Source organism: Dipodomys merriami, unplaced genomic scaffold, assembly GCF_024711535.1.
Source record: "Dipodomys merriami isolate MVZ:Mamm:240054 unplaced genomic scaffold, mDipMer1.0.p SCAF_17, whole genome shotgun sequence".
Classification (NCBI taxonomy): domain Eukaryota; kingdom Metazoa; phylum Chordata; class Mammalia; order Rodentia; family Heteromyidae; genus Dipodomys; species Dipodomys merriami.
The window spans coordinates 14233029-14252174 of record NW_027203048.1 but is presented as its reverse complement, the minus strand read 5'-3'; the positions used below and the strand labels follow the sequence as shown (position 1 = coordinate 14252174).

General features: G+C 39.6%; 1 protein-coding gene across 2 annotated transcripts in view; it reads right to left on the bottom strand.

The window, feature by feature from the left end:
- Nucleotides 1-19146, bottom strand: part of Ttc27 (tetratricopeptide repeat domain 27) — a 134179-nt gene that overhangs the window by 95709 nt on the left and 19324 nt on the right. For both annotated transcript variants that reach the window (XM_070025340.1, XM_070025341.1), the window contains 4 exons: nucleotides 15217-15381; nucleotides 13418-13551; nucleotides 12195-12307; nucleotides 10967-11033 (listed from right to left, as the gene is read on the bottom strand). In XM_070025340.1, the coding sequence (XP_069881441.1) occupies nucleotides 10967-11033; nucleotides 12195-12307; nucleotides 13418-13551; nucleotides 15217-15381 (479 nt within the window). The remainder of the gene's footprint in view (nucleotides 1-10966; nucleotides 11034-12194; nucleotides 12308-13417; nucleotides 13552-15216; nucleotides 15382-19146) is intronic.

The following is a 19146-nucleotide window of genomic DNA, read 5'->3' as shown; positions in this document are numbered from 1 at the left end:
CACTAGCCTTAAGCTGAAGAGCTGAGGGACAGCGCCCAGGCCCAGAGTTTAGGCCCCACGACCGGAACCAAAAAACAAAACAAAACAAAACTTCAGGAAAAAAAACAAAAAAGAACTGGATAGCCTTCAGGCCCCTCTACCAATCAGCTCCCTAGGAAAGATGCTTACCACTGTGTCCTAACTTTTCTCATCTATGTGACAATGGGATCTGATCTAGTGGTCTCCAAGGTTGCGTTAGGCTATAAAATCTATTTTAATTCTATTTCACTTGTTCAGCAGGAAATTCCATAATTTAAGATGCTTTTAGTATTTTTCATTATTGTGAATATAGAAATAAACTCTGGTGATGCTCTTTATTTAGTTACAATGTTTTCTGTTTTGGGTTGTGGTTTTCTGTTTGTTTTGTTTTGGGATTTGTTTTTGTAGTACTAGGGACTAAAATCCAGAACACTCAGCATACATGCAAGTCCTTTACCGCTAAGCTACATCTCAGCTCCTATTTATAGCATATTTATAAATTAAAAAGCCATCCACTTCACCAGCTATTAATAAGGCAAAGAGTCAGGAAAGGTGGGCACTGGTGGCTCACTCCTGTAATCCTAGCTACTCTGGAGGCTGAGATCTGAGGATCATGGTTCAAAGCCAGCCCAGGCAGGAAAGTCCATGAGACTCTAATGGCCAATAAAACACTCAGAAAACAGAAAGTGGCACTGTGGCTCAAGTGGTAGAGAGCTAGCCTTGAGGTGAAGAGCTGAGTAACAGCGCTCAGACCCAATGTTCAAGCCCTCTACCAGCAAAAAAAGAAGGTTCAGGGAGACAGAAGAAGGGGAAGATGCTGTTCAATGGTCTTAGGGAAGCTAACTGTTTTAAGACATGCCACTGAGCTACTGTGTATACAAATGCTAGCATCTAAGCAAACTCGACCCATTGCTTGAAATGAAATTGTTAGTAATCCTACTCTAAAATGCATCCAAAGTTACATTTATATAACTAGCTCTTTATATGTACACACACATATATACATTTATTGTTGTAATCAGCTAATATCTTCTACTATACTAAGTACAACTTCTCCTCATTTCAAGGTCGCTAGTATGCTTTGTATACAGACAAGCAGTCCACTCATTCAACACAAAGCAGCTTTCAGAGATCTGCTCTTCCCACATGTCAGTCAGCACGACCTCAAAACTCTTCCTGTGGGCAACACTAAAGCCCACCCAAGTCAGGCTGATTTTACAAAGCAAGGAACAAAAAAAAATGCTATGAAAAGTAGTATTATTCCATCTTTTTAATTGATTTTAAAAGAATGCTCACTTTTTAAAATCAGTAAGTTTAAACATCAAGTTTAAAATCCAAGTTTAATCCTGTAAATTATTATTTAATCCTAAAGTTTTCTCAGGAGCTGTAGAATGGTGGTCTCAATTCTTGTCATACAGACATTTAAAATCTGTTCCAAGCTGGGTGAGATGGCTCACACCTGTAATCCCTGCTACAAAGAAAGCCAAGATCTGAGGATTAAGGTTCAAAGCCATCCCAGGCAGTAAAGTTTGTGAGACTTTTTTTTTGTACATTTTTTAATTGTAAAAATACTGTACAGAGGGGTTACAGTTACATGAGCAAGGTAATGAGTACATATCCTATCAAGCATTGTTGCCTCCTCCTGTGAGACTCTTCTCTCTCATTGATTACAGAAAAAGCCAGAAGTGGACTGTGGCTCAAGTGGTAGAGGGCTAACCTTGAGTAAAAGATGCTCAGGGACAGTACCAGGCCCAGAGTTCAAGCCCCAGGATTGGTTAAAACAAAAAACAAAAAACAAAAAACAAAAAAAAACCTGTCCCAACTCCTGCCGGAAACAAATCTTTGCTCATCCATCCCTGTGCCTCTGCTTCTACTCTATGGCTCCATCAAATCTCATCTACCTTTCAAGGCCTGCATCAAAGTCTCTCCTGAAGAACAAAGGCTTCTTTGACAGCTTGGTCCTAAATAATTTCTTCCTTTCTTAGCAATGAGGGGATTTATTTATCTGTGCTATCAATTCTTGGTTCAAACTTGGTAATTACACTTATGAATTTATCTGATCTGAGCTAAATTAAAAACTCCACAAAGGCAAGTCTCATGTCTTATACCTTTACTTCTGCCACAATATCCAGTAGAAGGCTAGCTTGAATCTCCTGCTATTAAAATACCTTTAAAGCTATTTTCTCTGCTGCGCAAATTTTTTCCTAGAAAACCTGGGAAACAGAGGCCAATTTGTCGGTCATTTTACTGTCTCAAAGGAGAAAGAGCTTCAGCATTCTGGATGTGCCAGCTCTGGGCAGTAACAGGTTTGCCTTTCACACAATATGAAAGCAGACCTATTTAAAACTTAGACTATTTTCACCCTTTAACACCATTAATTCATAACACCACCACCACGGATCCACCGTGAATCCACAGAGGCAAAAGTGCTAAGAGCGTTCATTCAATGATGGTCAACTGGAAGCACAACGCCATGAGTTTGCACAAAACTCCTAATATCAAACATGTCACCTATCTTTGCTTTAAGTCCTATATATTTCATGGGGTAGGAGGGGGAGGAGGGGTGTGTAAATCCCACTAAGGGCATCTTTCTTGGTTGTTTCTTTTTCATTCCATGAATGCTCCCAACCATTACTGACTCCACTTACGGACTTGATGAATGAATGACACTGAGATTACCTTTAAAATGTTCACAATGAAAGCAGCATTGTCTATTCTTTAAAATGGTGTAAGAGATCAAATAACAGGTAAATGATCTTAATAAATTCTGCACTGGTACTTACAGCTCCAATTGACCTAGTTTCATTTTTCCTAGTTTCATATTTTATTACCATGATGGGAAGTCACAGCTTACTCATCTTTGTTCCTGTCAATAAGGTTCATTTCCAAATTCTTGTCATTATAAACAAAGTATGATTATTAAACATTCTTAAACATGTTCACTGACACAGATGCAAGAGTTTCACTTAGATACGCGTCTCAGAATAAAATTTCTGGAACACTTGTCATACACACTTCTTCATGTCACACGAAGTCACTCTGATGTAGCTAAATGTGGAGTCATTATCCTTCAAATCTACTTTTTTTTTTTATTTTCAAGTTATTTCAGGAAGATACTTTCCTTTCCTAATAAGTTGGACAACAAAAATTGTTAGTCTATCTTTGTAATTGCACCCTGTATTTCTTCCAACATTCCCTATACAGCTGTTCTGCTTTCTGATGCAGAAAACTGCAACTTGTGCAGTCCTGTAATCAAATGTTTGCTCTTTCTTTTGTCTTTTAGTCATGGGGGAAGAATTAGAGTGTGGTTGAGGGAGAGAATGTGTTCAAAGTGCCTGCTGTGAATGTGTGGAAATATCACACAGGTTACAAGCATGGTTTATTTGTTTGTTTGTTTAAATCATAGGAGGTTGCCTTTCTGATTATTCACCTTTACCTGTGAACTCACTGCACAATTTTCATTTGGTCTAGAAAGGCTTTTGGTCTGGAGATGACTGGATTCTGCTCCCAGAGGCCAGACAGACTTGTCTGAAGCCTTAGCTCGGTAGACAGCTCTGAAAGAGCTGAACTTGCTACCCAAACTTCAGCTCCCCACCTCTCACTTCTGGCCCTGACGTTCCTTGCATATGGTTTAACTCAAGTGAGAAGAAACATTAGACACCTCTGCCTTTTGTAAGACTAGCAATGTTTTAATGCTTGTGTACTTCCAAGATTTATTTGTTTTCACAGCAGGTCAGTCTCTGAGACTAAGTTTGTCAAAAATTACCCAAAGTGATATCTGGTCTATCACCCCCTTCCTTTCTATGTCTTTAAGATTACTTGGCTTCTCCCAGGTTTCTATGCTACTAAAGACAATATAGGGGCCGGGAAGGTGGCTCAGTAGTAGAATGCTTGCCTTGCATGCATGAGGCCCTGGATTCGATTCCTCAGCATCACATAAGCAGAAAAAGCCGGAAGTGGCACTTTGGCTCAAGTGGTAGTGTGCTAGCCTTGAGCTGAAGAGCTGAGGGACAGCACCCAGGTCCAGAATTCAGGCCCCATGACTGACAAAATAAAATAAAATAAAATAAAGACAATATAATTCAATAACCCCAAAAGAAAGGAACTGGCCCAAAGAAGGGAGGTCTCTGAAAATATCTGACATAGGAGAGATTGAAGTTCTAGGGCAAGACACAAGGTTGAAACCTAAAAAGTGACACAAACAGACTGACAATTCAATGATGACCATGTGAGAATGACCCAGAGACCCTGCTTATATCTTCAACCCAAAATACAGATGACGACCTAACCAGGGCACATCTGTCATCCTAGTTACTCAGTGGGCTGAAGTCTGAAGAGCAAGGTTTAAAGCCAGCCTGGGTAGGAAGTCTAAGAGACTGAGACTCTTATCTCTAATTAACCATCAAAAAAGCCAGAAGTAGAGCTGTGACTCAAGTGGTAAAGTGCCATCTTTGAACAAAAAAGCTCAGGGACAGCACCTAGGCAATGAGTTCGAGCCCTAGTCCTAGTATCAAAAAAATAAAACAACTATCTAGCTATGAAGCAATGATGTGCTTAGCTCATACAGCTTATGTAGCTTGTCTTAATAGAGGGCTTTTTCTTTAAACCTTTTATATCCATATTGGCTATCTTTTTGTTTATTGATTCTTATTTATTACTGAATTACTAATGGAGAAAGAATTTAATTCAAAATCTTTTCAGCATCAATAGCCTATATTAAATAATGAGGTCATTCCAGGAAATGGAAACAATGTTTTGTTTTTCTTTTCTTTTTATCTTGTCTGTTTATCTGTCACGGGGGGGAGGGGGTGGAGCAGAGAAATGGAAGACAAAGGTGAACAAATGCAGCAATGGTACTCACTAGATACTGTATGGAAAATGACCTATACATACAACTTGTGGGTGGGGACAAGAGGGAAAAACTGGGAGAGAGCTAAGGAAGGGGTGACAATTGTCCCAAAAGAAATGTATTCATTACCTGACTTAAGAAATTGTAACCCCTCTGTATATCACCTTTATAAAAGCAATTTAAAAAACATTTCATGGGCTAGGAAGGTAGCTCAGTAGTAGAGTGCTTGCCTTGCATGCCTGAGGCCCTGGGTTCGATTTCTCAGCACCACATAAGCAAAAAGAAAAAAGCCAGAAGTGGTGCTGTGGCACAAGCGGTAGAGCGCTAGCCTTGAGCTGAAGAGCTAAGGGACAGCGCCCAAGCCCAGAGTTCAGGCCCCATGACAGGACCCCCCCAAAAAAATTTTCATTTTTTAAAAAAAGATGAGATCAAACATAGCTCTAGCCAGAATAGTCTTCCACTTAAATGTAGGCTTTTTTTTTTTTTTTTTTGTCGGTCGTGGGGCTTGAACTAGGGGCTTAGGCACTGTCCCTGCACTCTTCAGCTCAAGGCAAGCGCTCTACCGCTTGAGTCACAGTGCCACTTCCAGTTTTTCCAGTGGTTTATTGGAGATTAGAATCTCACAGACTTTCCTAGGGGGCTCGCTTTGAACTGTGATCCTCAGATCTCAGCCTCCTGAGTAGCTAGGATTACAGGCATGAGCCACCAACATCCAGCTGTAGGCTTCTTTTGAATGCAGGTTCCCAAAAACATCTGAAGGAGACTACACCAATTATACCTCAGAAAAGCAGTAAAAATTGTAATACATGTGAACAGAAAGCAATTTTCTTTAGGGTATTTGTTCTCCTACCTTCTTTCCACAAAATACATTAGGTAGGCTGAATACTTTGTGTTTGTTTCTGACACGGGTGACTACTATCATGTGCACTTCAAAAGCCCATGGATTCTAAGCATATATTCCACAGACGTCAATCAGATAAGGTGGTTATAGGGATGTAATGTATTTACTCACTGCTTTTGCCTAATTGTTCCATCACTTGCTAAGGAGCACAGTGTAAAATCTTAACCTATGATGGCAACATTACCTATTTTCACTTTAATTTTGTCAATTGTTCCTTCATATATTATGTAGCTTTTATTAGGCACATTCACATTTATGACTGTTCTGTCTGCCTAATAGGTTTTACTATAAAATAATCCTTTGTTGCGGTGTCGGTTGCTCACACCAGTATTCCTAGCTACTCAGGAGGCTGAGATCTGAGGGCACGGTTCAAAGCTAGTCCAGGCAGGAAAGTCCATGAGACTTTTATTACCAATAAAGCACTCAGAAAACCAGAAGTGTTGCTGTGTTTGAAGTGGTAGAGTGCTCACCTTGAGCTGAAGAGCTGAGGGGCAGTGCCCAGGCCCAGAGTTTAAGCCCCAACCGACCAAAAAAAAAAAAGAAACCTTTGTCTCTAGAAAGATTATTTGTAATAAAATCCATTTTATCTAATATTAGAAATCTAGCCTTTTATATTGCTCTCATGGGATATTTTTCCCCTATTTATTTTGATGTATCTACAATACATCTCTTATAGGAGGCACAGAGATGCATTCTTTGGTTTGAGTGTTGTTATTGTTTGTTTGTTTTTTTCCATGTGGTTAGATTTATAGGTACTATTTCATTTCTGACATGCTACTGGGTTTTACTCTGCTAATAAGGTATATTACATTATTTAATATTACATTATTTAATATTAAACCAATTTTGTATTACTGAGCTAATAACTAATCATGACATCCTTCTTATACCCAACTGCTTCATCTATTTTCTCCAGTTTTATAAGTTTCTGCAAGGGTAGTTCAAATCCAATACCAGTTACTCCAACATGACTAGAAAGAAAAGTGAAAAATAAGTATGAGTCTTAAGATCTGGTTAATTATGTGGTGAAAAAGAAATCAGTGCCTGAGTTCATTCTAAATTGCCTGACCAAGAAGACAACACAGAACTGAGATTACTAAGTACACACTTTCTGATGAGAAGGTGAAGGTCTGTGCTGACAAGGCATTCTGTTCGTTTTATTCTTATCAGGTTGATGATGCTATACAGAGGCATGGTCTACTTTGCTCTGCTTCAGTCTCACTGTGTTTGTTCCTCTGTACACAAGGAGCTTCTGAAATAATCAACCTTAGTTGTACAACCAAACTATCAAAAAGTATTACTGCTAATTCAATTTACTGTCTACCTTACTAAATTAAAATTAAATAATTAGTATTCCCTCATTTTATCTGTAGAAAAAAATGGTTAGCTAGTTATTTTATGTTCATAGATAAGTACTTTCCAAATAATAGCAGAGCCAGGAGCTGGTGGCTCATGCCTATAATCCTAGCTACTCAGGAGGCTGAGATCTGAGGATCACGGTTCAAAGCCAGCCAAGGCAGGAAAGTCCATGAGACTCTTATCTCCAATTAACCACCAGAAAACTGGAATTGACACAGTGGCTCAAAGTGGTAGGGCACTCTCTTTGGGCTGAAGAGCTCAGGGACAGTGCCCAGGCACAGAGTTCAAGCCCCAAAACTGACTAGATGATAGATAGATAGATAGATAGATAGATAGATAGATAGATAGATAGATAGATAGATAGATAGATAGATAGATAGATAGATAGATAGCAGAGCCATATATAGTGGTATGGGCTTGCAGTGCGAACACTAAGAATACTGAGGCAGGAGGACCACTTGAGCACTTGAGCCCAGCTTGGGCAACAGAGAAAAAATAAAGGAAAGCAAAGAAAAAGAAAAAGGAGAGGGTTGCTGGTGGCTCACACCTGTAATCCTAGCGACTCAGGAGGCTGAGATCACAGTTCGAAGCCAACCATTCAAAAAAAAAGGAAGTGAAGCTATGGTTCCAAGTGGTAGAATCCTAGCCTTGAACAAAAGAGTTCAGGGACACACCCAGGTGCTGAGTTCAAGACCCACAACCAACAAAAAAAAAAAAAAAGAAAAAAGAAAGAAAGAAAGAGGAATCAATAACAAAGAGAAAATACATGTAATATAATGTGAAACTTCCAAAGGACTTTTCCCTTCCTTCATTTGTAGAGACCTTAGGGCTTAAGGCAGACAGTCAGAAGGCAAACTGCCAGTGTCAACTCACACTTAAACAAAACTCTTGCCAAGGAAAACTGAAACACCTGTATGAATTAACCAAATTGTTCCCATTTCAACAATGAGAGGAAATTAAAAACATTACTGAATGTCACTGACTTGGCTCATCTGAAAGGGAATAACACAGATATCACAGCTAATTTTAACTTGTCAAGCCTCTATAACTTAAATGGTTCTCTAAAACAATATAGGTTATTTTTACTATGACTCAGTCAGTTTTCCTGAACCATGCAGATACAATTTCTTAAGAATAATGACAGCCTTATACAAGTAAAGCTATTCCTCTTAGGAAAAGATTCCAGCTTTGCTGAATTAAACCATTTTCCTAGCATACCTCATGTATCGTTCAACATGCTGTACCAACATGGAAACACAGATGGAAAAAAACCAAAACAAAACAAAACAAAAAACCCCCCACTGGCAAAAAGTTTTCTAAGCATTGATGAAAGTGAACTATACAATTCATGGGTGGAAATGGGAAAGAGGGTATGAGAGAGAATGAAGAAACAGATAACACTATACGAAAGGAAATGTACTTATTACCTGACTCATGTAAATGTAACCCTTCTGTAACATCACCTCTAAAATAACAATATAGTATTTTTTGGGGGGAGGGGGAGGCCAGTCCTGGGGCTTGAACTCTGGGCTTGAACTCTGGGCCTTGGCACTGATCCTCAGCTCTTCAGCTCAAGGCTAGCGCTCTACCACTTGAGCCACAGCGCCACTTTCAGCTTTTTCTGTGTATATGGTTCTGAGGAATGGAACCCAGAGCTTCAAGCAAGTGAGGCAAGCATTCCCACATTCCCAGCCCCTAATGTAAACTTTTTTTTTTTTTTTTTTTTTTTGTCGGTCGTGGGGCTTGAACTCTGGGCCTGGGCGTTTGTCCCTTAGCTCTTCAGCTCAAGGCGAGCACTCTACCACTTGAGCTACAGCGCCACTTCCGGTTTTCTGGTGGTTTTACTGGAGATAGGAGTCTCACGGTCTCTCTTGCCCGGGCTGGCTTTGAACCGTGATCCTCAGATCTCAGCCTCCTGAGTAGCTAGGATTACAGGCGTGAGCCACCAGCGCCCGGCCCTAATGTAAACTTTTTTAAAAAGTTCTCTAGGAAAGTTTTCACTAGTATTTTAGTAAACTTTAAGATAGTTCATTAAAACTGAACAAAATCAAAACTAGAAAATGGTTCCTTTGTTTATTGAATAAATATTTACAAAATGTCAAAAACCTATGACTTCCATCTATCCAAAGGCTTGTTGGCAAGTTATCAATATGCCTATTGCACTTGCCATTCTATCAACAGAAGAAGACAATTCAGGTTCACAACCCCAGACAGAGGCCACCATGCTGCTACCAGAGCAGAAACACAGATATGAGCAACAAGGAGTAGCATGCTGTCCCTGTCCCCTATGCTGCTCTCTCCCACATCAACATTAGTTCCAAACAGTTCTTAGCCATTCAGGCTGCTTGGAACAAAGAATGTTCTCCTACCAACTAGGGGCCAGGTACCCCAGTGCATTCCTAAAGGCTAACAGCACACCAGCCTCTAGACCTATCACAGAATACTTTTTTTTTGGCAGTACCCTTGTTAGGCTGGTACTCTACTCCAGCCCTTTTTTACACTGATTATTTTTGAGGTCTCACTTTTTTCCCAGGCCAACATCTGGACCTCAATCCCAATTTACACTTCCTGTAGCCGGCTTCTTTGGTTGAGATGGGAGTCTCACAATCTTCTTTGCTCATGCCCTCAACCAGGATCTTTCTATTTATTCCTATATAGCTGGGATGATGGGATGATAGGCAAGCTATAGCATCCCCATTTTATTGGTTGAGAAGTCTAGCAAACTTTTTGCCCAAGTTGGGCTCAAACGGCCATCCTCCAAATTTTAGTCTCCAAAGTGCTAGGATACAAGCATGATCTACTGCACATAGTTACAGACAGTTGAAGGATAAAAAAAATTAAAACCATGTTACCATGTCACCTGCCAAGTTCCCTCAGGCACACATGAGGAATAAACAAGAACACTACAGATTCCTAAGAATCAGAAGTGGATTAAAACCCAACTCAGCCCATTGACAACATCCGGTTCTAAGAGAGAATTTAAGAAAGAGTAATTTGAAAATTCTCTACTAAAGTATAAAATAAGCTAGCTTTTCTTTCTACCAGATCAATTTTTTTTTCTTTTGCCCTATCTGAAAAATTACAAAGGAAGATCAAAACTCTAGCTAATTTCTGATTAAGATGCCGTAGGCTGGAGAAATACTGACTCTGGGAATTCTTTTCTGTCCTTCAATACCCTTCTTTCATCTTAAATCCGAATACATCTGTTCTGCCATTATTTCTCTTCATAGCTGTTCCTCTCCAACTGTGGTCTTTATCTTCCACCTTCATTTTTTCACCCTCCATTCCCTCCTTTTTTCTTTGCAGTAAAGAGACCAAATAATCCATAGGCTCTACACTAGAGAAAAGCTGTGTGCTCCTAAAGTCTCAAACCTCACAGCCTCTTCTCAGTCACATTTGTCTCCAGACACTGCTAGAGTTGACAAGCAGCCTCTATTGCCTCTTCTTCCCTCACCCCCATGCACAGACTCTCCCTATTTTATTATTTTGCTTATAACAGTTGCTCAACTAGTCTACCACTCTTAACCTTGAGAGCAAGGACAGTGTTTACACTGGCTGTGTTGAAAGTGAAAGCCTGGACATGAGGCAGGGAGATTCAGGCAGAGAGATATTTGGTCATTGTCTTCAAATCTAAGCAAGTACAAAGAGAAATAATCATGCTTAAGTCTGTCCTAGAAAGAGGCAGCTTGGAAAATAGAATGAAGAGGGTCCCTCGCCCCCCCACAGGAAATTTATTCAGGTGTCAGTGTTTCAACATGATCTATCAAAGACAAGAATATACCAGAGGCAAATTAGTTACAAGGAAAAAGAGCGAAATGGAAAGGGAAGACATTACTCACGGATGTAAAAGCCAACAGCTCCTCTTCAGTTAGCTTATGAACTGGGTTGTTCTTTTGGAAATTTGTGCTTTGATTTAAAGAAAAGTAAATTAATTCTTACTGTTAGAACTAATGAAATAAAAATTTTAAAGTAAATAGAACTGTTCTATTTTCTATATATTAGCAGAAGTAATGTTACATTATATACATACATGTAGAAATGTGCTTGGCAAAGCATGTATAAAAAGTAAGGAATGCTGCCAGGCGCTGGTGGCTCACACCTGTAATCCTAGCTACTCAGGAGGCTGAGATCTGAGGATTGCAGTTCAAAGTCAGCCCAGGACTTCCCAGACAGGAAAGTCTGTGAGATTCTTATCTCCAATTAACCACAAGAAAACCAGAAGTACTTTGTACTCACCCACCACTTACAATTTTTTTTTAAGGTTCAAATTATTTAAAAGCAGAAAAAAGCCAGGCACAGTGGCTCATGCCTGTAATCTTACTCAGGTCACTGAGATTTAAGGATCTTGGTTCAGTTTGAAGCTAGTCCAGTTGGGAAAGTCTGTGAGACTCTTATCTTCAAATTAAATCACAGAAAAAGCAAGTGGCACTGTGGCTCAAGCAGTAGAATGCTAGTCTTGAGTAACAGGAGCTCAGGGACAGCGCCCACCAGGCCCAGAGTTCAAGCCCCAGGACAGCTGCCCCACTCCCCACACAAAAATACAAAGTTTTATATTTTTTATGTAATTCTATTCTTTGAAATGTAAATGTTTTCAGAAGTCAAAATAATCACTCTCACCTATCTTCTATAGTTTATTAGGAATCTAATCTCATGGCCAGGTGCTAATGGCTTACATTTATATGCCACTCCAAAGGCTGAGATCTGAGAATCATGGTTTGTAGCTAGCCCAGGCAGAAAAGTCTATGACCCTCTTATCTCCAATTAATCACCAAAAAACACAGAAGTAGAGCTAGTAGAATGCTAACATTGAGCGGAAAAGCTAAGGAACAATATCTACTCCCTGAGTTCAAATCCAGTACTGACATCAAAAAAAAAAAAAAAAAAACCAGTTGAGGCTAACCAAAGAAAGTTTAACAGAAAGAATATCAACATACAACAAATCCCTAATCTCAAACCTTTTAATCAGCTGCCTAAAAATTCTTTGGACTTTTCTGAATAAAGATTTCTTCAAACACAAGAGGACAACATACAAGATGTTCAAAGCAGCAAAACCAGTAATTATTTTACCAGACTCCAAGGATAACAGCTAGCTCTTCTGCACATAGGTCAGGGACCTGAAACTGCTCACAGTCCGCTAACTTTATCTCATTCAGAACAGTATCATCATTGAGTTCCAGATTCTGGTGGGACACAAAAGAAAATATTTAGAACAAAATTAAGTTTGATTCATTCAGAAGCTTGCTAAGGGAAATAATGTTAACTTACTTACCTTTGACTTGCTATAATATATACACACAATCAACAGGTTATCACTGACTAAATATTTATTAGAGAACCATTCACCTTGTAGAAGCAGAAGAGGAAACAAAAATAAAACAGACTTAGAGCAGCTGACTGATCCTATTCAAAGTATATAGTAGTATCAGGATTCAAACCCTGATCTCTCTACTCGGCCTCAAACCAGTAATCCAAAGAGTCAGCTCCCCAATTCTGTGTCTCAACAATATAATGTGACCAGTTGTGATACATTTATAAGTTCTCTGGCACTAATGTAAACAAGTTGACAAGCTGATTCTAAAATTTCACATAATAATACAATAGATCCATGCAAAAAAAGACAAAATGGCCAACTACCAGTGGCTCATGCCTATAATCTTAGCTACTTTGGAAGCTGAGTCTAGTATGATAGTAGTTTGAGAGCAGTCTGAGAGAAAAATTGTTTAAGACCCACTCCCCATCTCTACAAAGAGGTGGGTACAGAAGTGTTATAACAGGCAATCAAAATAAGGGGTTATTGACCCAGACACAGGACCAGGCAGAAAGCAAGACCATATCTCAGAAACCACTAACACAAGCTGAGCTCTGCTAGCTCACACCTGAAATCCTAGCTACTCAGGAATTTGAGATTTGAGGGTCATGGTTTGAAGCCAGCCCAGGCGGGAAAGTCCACGAGACTCTCATCTCTACTTAACCACCAAAAAAGCAAAAAATAAATAAATGGCTCAAGTGGTAAAGTGCTAGCTTTGAGCTAAAAAGCTCAGGGACAGTTCCCAGACCCCAAGTTCACCTCTCAGCACTGGTGCAATAAAAAGGAGGGGCTGAAAGCATGGCTCAACACACATGCCCAGCAAACAGAAAGTCCTGAATTCAAACCAGGAGCAAAAGCAAAAGAAAAGGAAAACAAGAATAGAAAAATGAAGCTGCTTCTCAACCCATTCAGTTTCTATGACACTCACTTGAAATTGTTACTTGACTGTTAACTGAATTAAACCATTTACAACCCAACCTACCTTGGTTAAGTGTTCCTGAGGGGTGGCTGCTGGACTGAATTCACACTGGGAAGGAGCATCTCCTTCTCGTCTGACATCCAGAATCAATTGTGCCACATAATTCTCCTGAAATCGTGTCCTTTTTCCCAGTGCACCTGAAAAAATAGTTATATGCACCACCTTATCCATCAGATCTACAATACCAATATGAAGAGAAATGCTTTCAAAGTTTCTCCATTTCTCCTAAGAGACACCTGGAAGCCAGTGATGATAAAATGACTTATTACATGAGAAAACCAATAAGCTATGGTGCCAGGATTGAAACCTAGGACTTTAGCCACTCGATTTCCCACTTCTTTTCACATCAGACCACTCCTTTCTTCAAATAATAACTCACTAAATGAAATAGAGAGAAGTACTAGTATTGCTCTGGGTAACAGAAGAAAAGCCAAGGCCACTTAATGGAGTCACAGAGCTCTCTATATTACAGCAAGCCCTTAAAGTCAGGTCTTCACATTCTAAATCCCACAGTGCAGCATTCTGTCCAGCTTCAGATAACACAACTGGTTTTTTACTACATGTCTCTCTGAAATAATGTGCTGTGGAATAGCTGTGTGCTGACAACTTCTAAGAGAAGCTGAAGTTCCAACATCTACTTTCTGGAAAATGTCAGCTACAGAGACCCTTGATTTCAAAGGCCAGTGGAAAAAAGTCTGTTTTTTATCCTGTGATGAGTCTGGTACTAAGTTACACATCAACTTTTCAAATGGGTCATGCATATGATAGCCACTGAAATAGCTTACTTTTTTATGGTAGTCTATAGCTGAGTGGAAAAAAAGTAATGACCAATGCTCATTTTTTATTTGTGAATATATTTGTATTGTTAAGTTCTTCACTCTTGAAGCAGACAAAAAAATAAGAAAAACTAGCTAAGAAATTTACCGGCAATTAAATCTAAATACTCTTGAGTTTGGTGTCATTCATTTTATAAGTCTTCCAAAAAATCTCCTAGGGCCAAAATATATAAGAATTGTATCTGAGTCTAACCTTGTAAGTTATAAGACATATAACTAATTCCATTTTCAAATACACATAAGACTCCAAGTTATTTATCACATTATTCCAAAAGTTATAAACTGACACTTGTAACTATAATCCTACTTACTTAGGAGGCTGAGATTTAAGGACTAAGGTTCAAAGCAAGTCCAGGAGGAAAGTCCATGAGACTCTTATCTCCAAAATCCACCAAAAAGCTGAAAGTGAAGCTTATTTTAAAATAAAATCTTTAAAATGCCGGGTACCAGTGGCTCATACCTGTAATCCTAACTACTCAGGAAACTGAGATCTGAGGATCGCAGTTCAAAGACAGCCAGGTCAGGAAAGTCTGAGACTCTTATCTCTAATAAACCACCAGAAAACCAAAAGTGGTACTGTGGCTCAAGTGGCAGAGCACTAGCCTTGAGCTGAAGAACTGAGGGCCAGCACCCAGGCCCAGAGTTCAAGCCCATGACAAACAGGAAAAAAAAAAAAAAAAGCTTTATAATGCATTTTTTTTTAAAGCAAGAACTAGGCCAGAAAAAAATCAATTATTAAGTCACACATGGTGATATCTATCTAGAACCCCAGGACTTGGGAAATTTAATTGTAAGTTCACTGCGAGCTTAGGTTACACAGTGAGATAAAGAAAGAAAGGAAGAAGGAAAGAAGGAGAAAAGAAGGATAGGAAAAAGGGAGGAAGGAAAAAAGGATAAAAGGAGATAACATACAAGTATACAATACAAACACAAAATCCAATTATTCATAAGAGATAAAAATCTCACCTGTCAAATTAATTTGTAATTTGCTGATATCTTTAGCAATACTGAACTGCTCTTTTGCTTTTTTATATTCATAGTAATACAAAAATACATATGCACATTCCAGGTGGAATTGAATAGCCAAATATCGACCTGAAGCAGCTACAAACAGATTCTCCAGTTTCATCACTGCAAAACAAAAGATAACCAAACACTGAAAACTATGATGAGTGAAATGTTAAGTCTACAATATTAAAGAATTACTACACACTTAATACTCTTAGGAGAACTTTAAATGTAGACAGTAAAGAACATTAGTGCATTAACAGTGACCAGCTTTGCATTCTCTTAACACTCATATGATCCAAATACACAACGAAGGATACTATGCCATCACTTCTTACCTCCTTTACGCCTCACAATCTAGGAATGGATCCAGAATGCTGCTTTTTCTTAGGCGCATGTGTGAATCATGCTACAAACAATGTGATAACACAGGGTGTTGATGCGCACGTCCAAATGAATCTATCAGTTTATAACTACAGAGTCTGATGAAAGCTGAATTAACCTCATAAAGAATATAGAATTTCTCCCCTAAAAGAAGCAATACATGTCCATATATGTCTAAGATAATATGAGTATCAGAGAATGAATAATGGTTTGCGATTCTTATTCTAATTTTTTTCTGTAACTATTCAAGATGAAAAATCAGAGGATAATAACCTAGCAACAGCATCTAAAGCATGGCTCAAAATTAATTATATATATGGACTGGAGATGAAGCTCAAGTGGTAGAGCACCAGCTATGAACAAGAAAGCCAAATGAGATTGTAAAGCCCTGAATTCAAGCCCCAACATTGGCACTAATAAATATGTATGTATGTATGTATGTATGTATGCATAAAAACATATATATAAATATGTAGTGTATATACATATATATACACTACATAATAATAATGTAGCGTATATACAAAATAATAATAACAATAAAACATAATAATAAAGGGACTGGACACTGGTGGCTCATGCCTGTAATCCTAGCTACTCAGGAGGCTGAGATCTGAGGATGGAGGTTCAAAGCCAGCCCAGGCAGAAAAGTCCATGTGACCTATCTCCAATTAACTACCAGAAAACCCGAAGTGGCACTGTGGCTCAAGTGGTAGAGCACTGGCCTTGAGCTGAAGAGCTCAAGCACAGCACCCAGGCCCAGAGTTCAAGCCTCACAACCAACCAAAAACAACAACAACAAAAAAGAATGCACATGAAATGGGAATGCACTTACAATGTCCAAAATGGAATGTCATTTCCCTATCAGTCAAGGTAAAAGAGATGTTTTCTGTGCTAAATGTCCACTCAACCTGATGCTGGGGCCAACTGTTGCTAAATTAACATAGCTCTGAAAACCCAACATGGTATTTTTCTATACTCCCAGCCCTTTGAGAGATTTCCTGGACTGAGATGAAGGGATTAAGCCTAGATGCACATAATTTACCACAAAAGACACACAGGTACCCAAATACAAACTTCTCACTGTGAAAACACTTCAGATCATTTCATCATGCAAACCAGACTCAGGAACAGCTGGGCCTGATAACACTTATTGCTCTTAGTGCAGGTCTCCTTTTATCAACTCTTTTCCTTTGTCCTGCCTATTATTCTTGACTCTAGTCAGAAATATAACAGCCTTCTATGGTCTGAGCACAAATAGTAAGTGATACAATTTTGTTTTATTGTCAATGATAGTAATGATCCCAAAAGTTTCTAAATGCAAAGATCAAGAGAAATGAAGTTTGGCCAAGTTGTTTTTTATAAAAAAAACTTCTCTCGCCGGGCGCTGGTGGCTCACGCCTGTAATCCTAGCTACTCAGGAGGCTGAGATCTGAGGATCACGGTTCAAAGCCAGCCTGGGCAGGAGAGACCGTGAGACTCCTATCTCCAATAAACCACCAGAAAACCGGAAGTGGCGCTGTAGCCCAAGTGGTAGAGCGCTCGCCTTGAGCTGAAGAGCTGAGGGACAGCGCCCAGGCCCAGAGTTCAAGCCCCACAACCGACAAAAAAAAAAAAAAAAAAAAAAAAAAACTTCTCTCAATTAAAACAGAAAGGCCATTTCTGCATTAATGTACACAAGTCTAGGGAAGATTACCAAATTTAAACTGTCCTAATGACATAAAATAGGTCACATATCCAGCTTACTATCCAGCTTGGGCTGGGAAGGTGGCTCAGTGGTAGAGCGCTTGCCAGCTAAATGTGTATGTATGTATAACTACAACTTAATTTCTACTTCCGTATCTTCTCTGACTATCTTCTTATTCAGGTACCAAATATTGCTAGTTTAAAAAAATAAGATAGCTGGGAATGTAACTAAGTGTTAGAGTGCTTGCCTAGCATGCATGAAGCCCTGGGTTCCATTCCTCAGTACCACATAAACAGAAAAAGCCAGAAATGGCGCTGTGGCTCAAGTGGTAGAGTGCTAGACTTGAGCAAAAGAAGTTCAGGGACTGTCCACAGGCCCTGTGTTTAAGCCCCAGAACTGGCAAAGAAAGCAGGCGGGGGAGGGGGGAGGGAGGGGGAAAGAGGTAGGGAGAGAAAGAGAGAATAGATCCTGGTATATCTACAAATATCTGTATTTTTTTTTAATTGGTCGTGGGACTTGAACACAAGAACACAAGGCCTGGGTGCTGTTACAGGCTTGTGCTCTACCACTTTGGGCCACAGTGCTACTTCCAGTTTTCTGATGGTTAATTGGAGGTAAGTCTCACGGACTTTCATGCCTGGGCTGTTTTGAATTGCAATCCTCAGACCTCAGCCTCCACAGTAGTTAGGGTTACAGGCATGAGCCACCAGTGCCCAGCAGATTCTGGTAATTTTAAAGAGCTAGCTAGTGTTTAGATTCCACCAACATGGTCAATTGTTCTCTCTCAATAACACCACCTAAAAAGTTAGCTTGATTTATTTTTATCTTCTTAATATACTGTACATGATTGTATAGGGAACAAATATAAGTCTCAGAGAACAAAAACGAGTTGAGAACTGCAGCCTTAGGAAGTAAGTTTGCATGAAGCTGTTATTCTTCTGTTTCTGTGAGGCTAACAACCAAACCCAGAGACCTTACAGCTCTATTCTGACAGCTGCCAGGAGCTCCAAAATCAACAGATGAGGCCTAGGTGCACTCACAGTAAGCAACCTAGTGGGAGACCTACCTTTAAAGCTGAGACCCAAAGACAGGCCTTCATCATAAGGATAAAACAGAGAGAGGTCTGCTACACCAGGAGGACAAGGTAAAGCGCTTCCCAAGTGCTTCCCTCTCTGCCATCCCTATAACCTTTAGTCGCTATCTTCAGAGTTACTATATATTCTTAGAATCATGCTAGATCCACAGCAACATCTAAGCCAGGTGCTGGTGGCTCACGCCTGTAATTCTAGCATCTAAGGAGGCTGAGATCTGAGGATCACGGTTTGGAACTAGCCCAGGCAGCCAAGTCTCTATAAGACTCTTATCTCCAATTAACCACTCAAAAAACCAGGGATGGCACTGTGGCTCAATTGGTAGAGAGCTAGCCTTGAGCAAAAAGAGGCTTAGGGACAGTGTCCAAGCCCTGAGTTTAAACTCCACAAACAACAAAAATAAAATAAAAGCTGGTAGCTCACACTTGTAATCCTAGCTATTCAGGAAGCTGAGATCTGAGGATCATGGTTCAAAGCCAGCCCAGGCAAGAAAGGCTGAGAAACTCTTATCTCTAATAAACCACCAGAAATCCAGAAGTGGCACTGTGGCTCTAGAGGTAGAACACTAGCCTTGAGCTGAAGAGCTGAGGGACAGCGCCCAGGCCCAGAGGTGAAGGCCCACAACTGAACAAAAAAATAAAATAAAATGGGATGGAGAATTAAGCAGCTATGAATTGAAGATAACAATTAGTATTCCATACACAGTTAATCTGATTCCAAATTGTG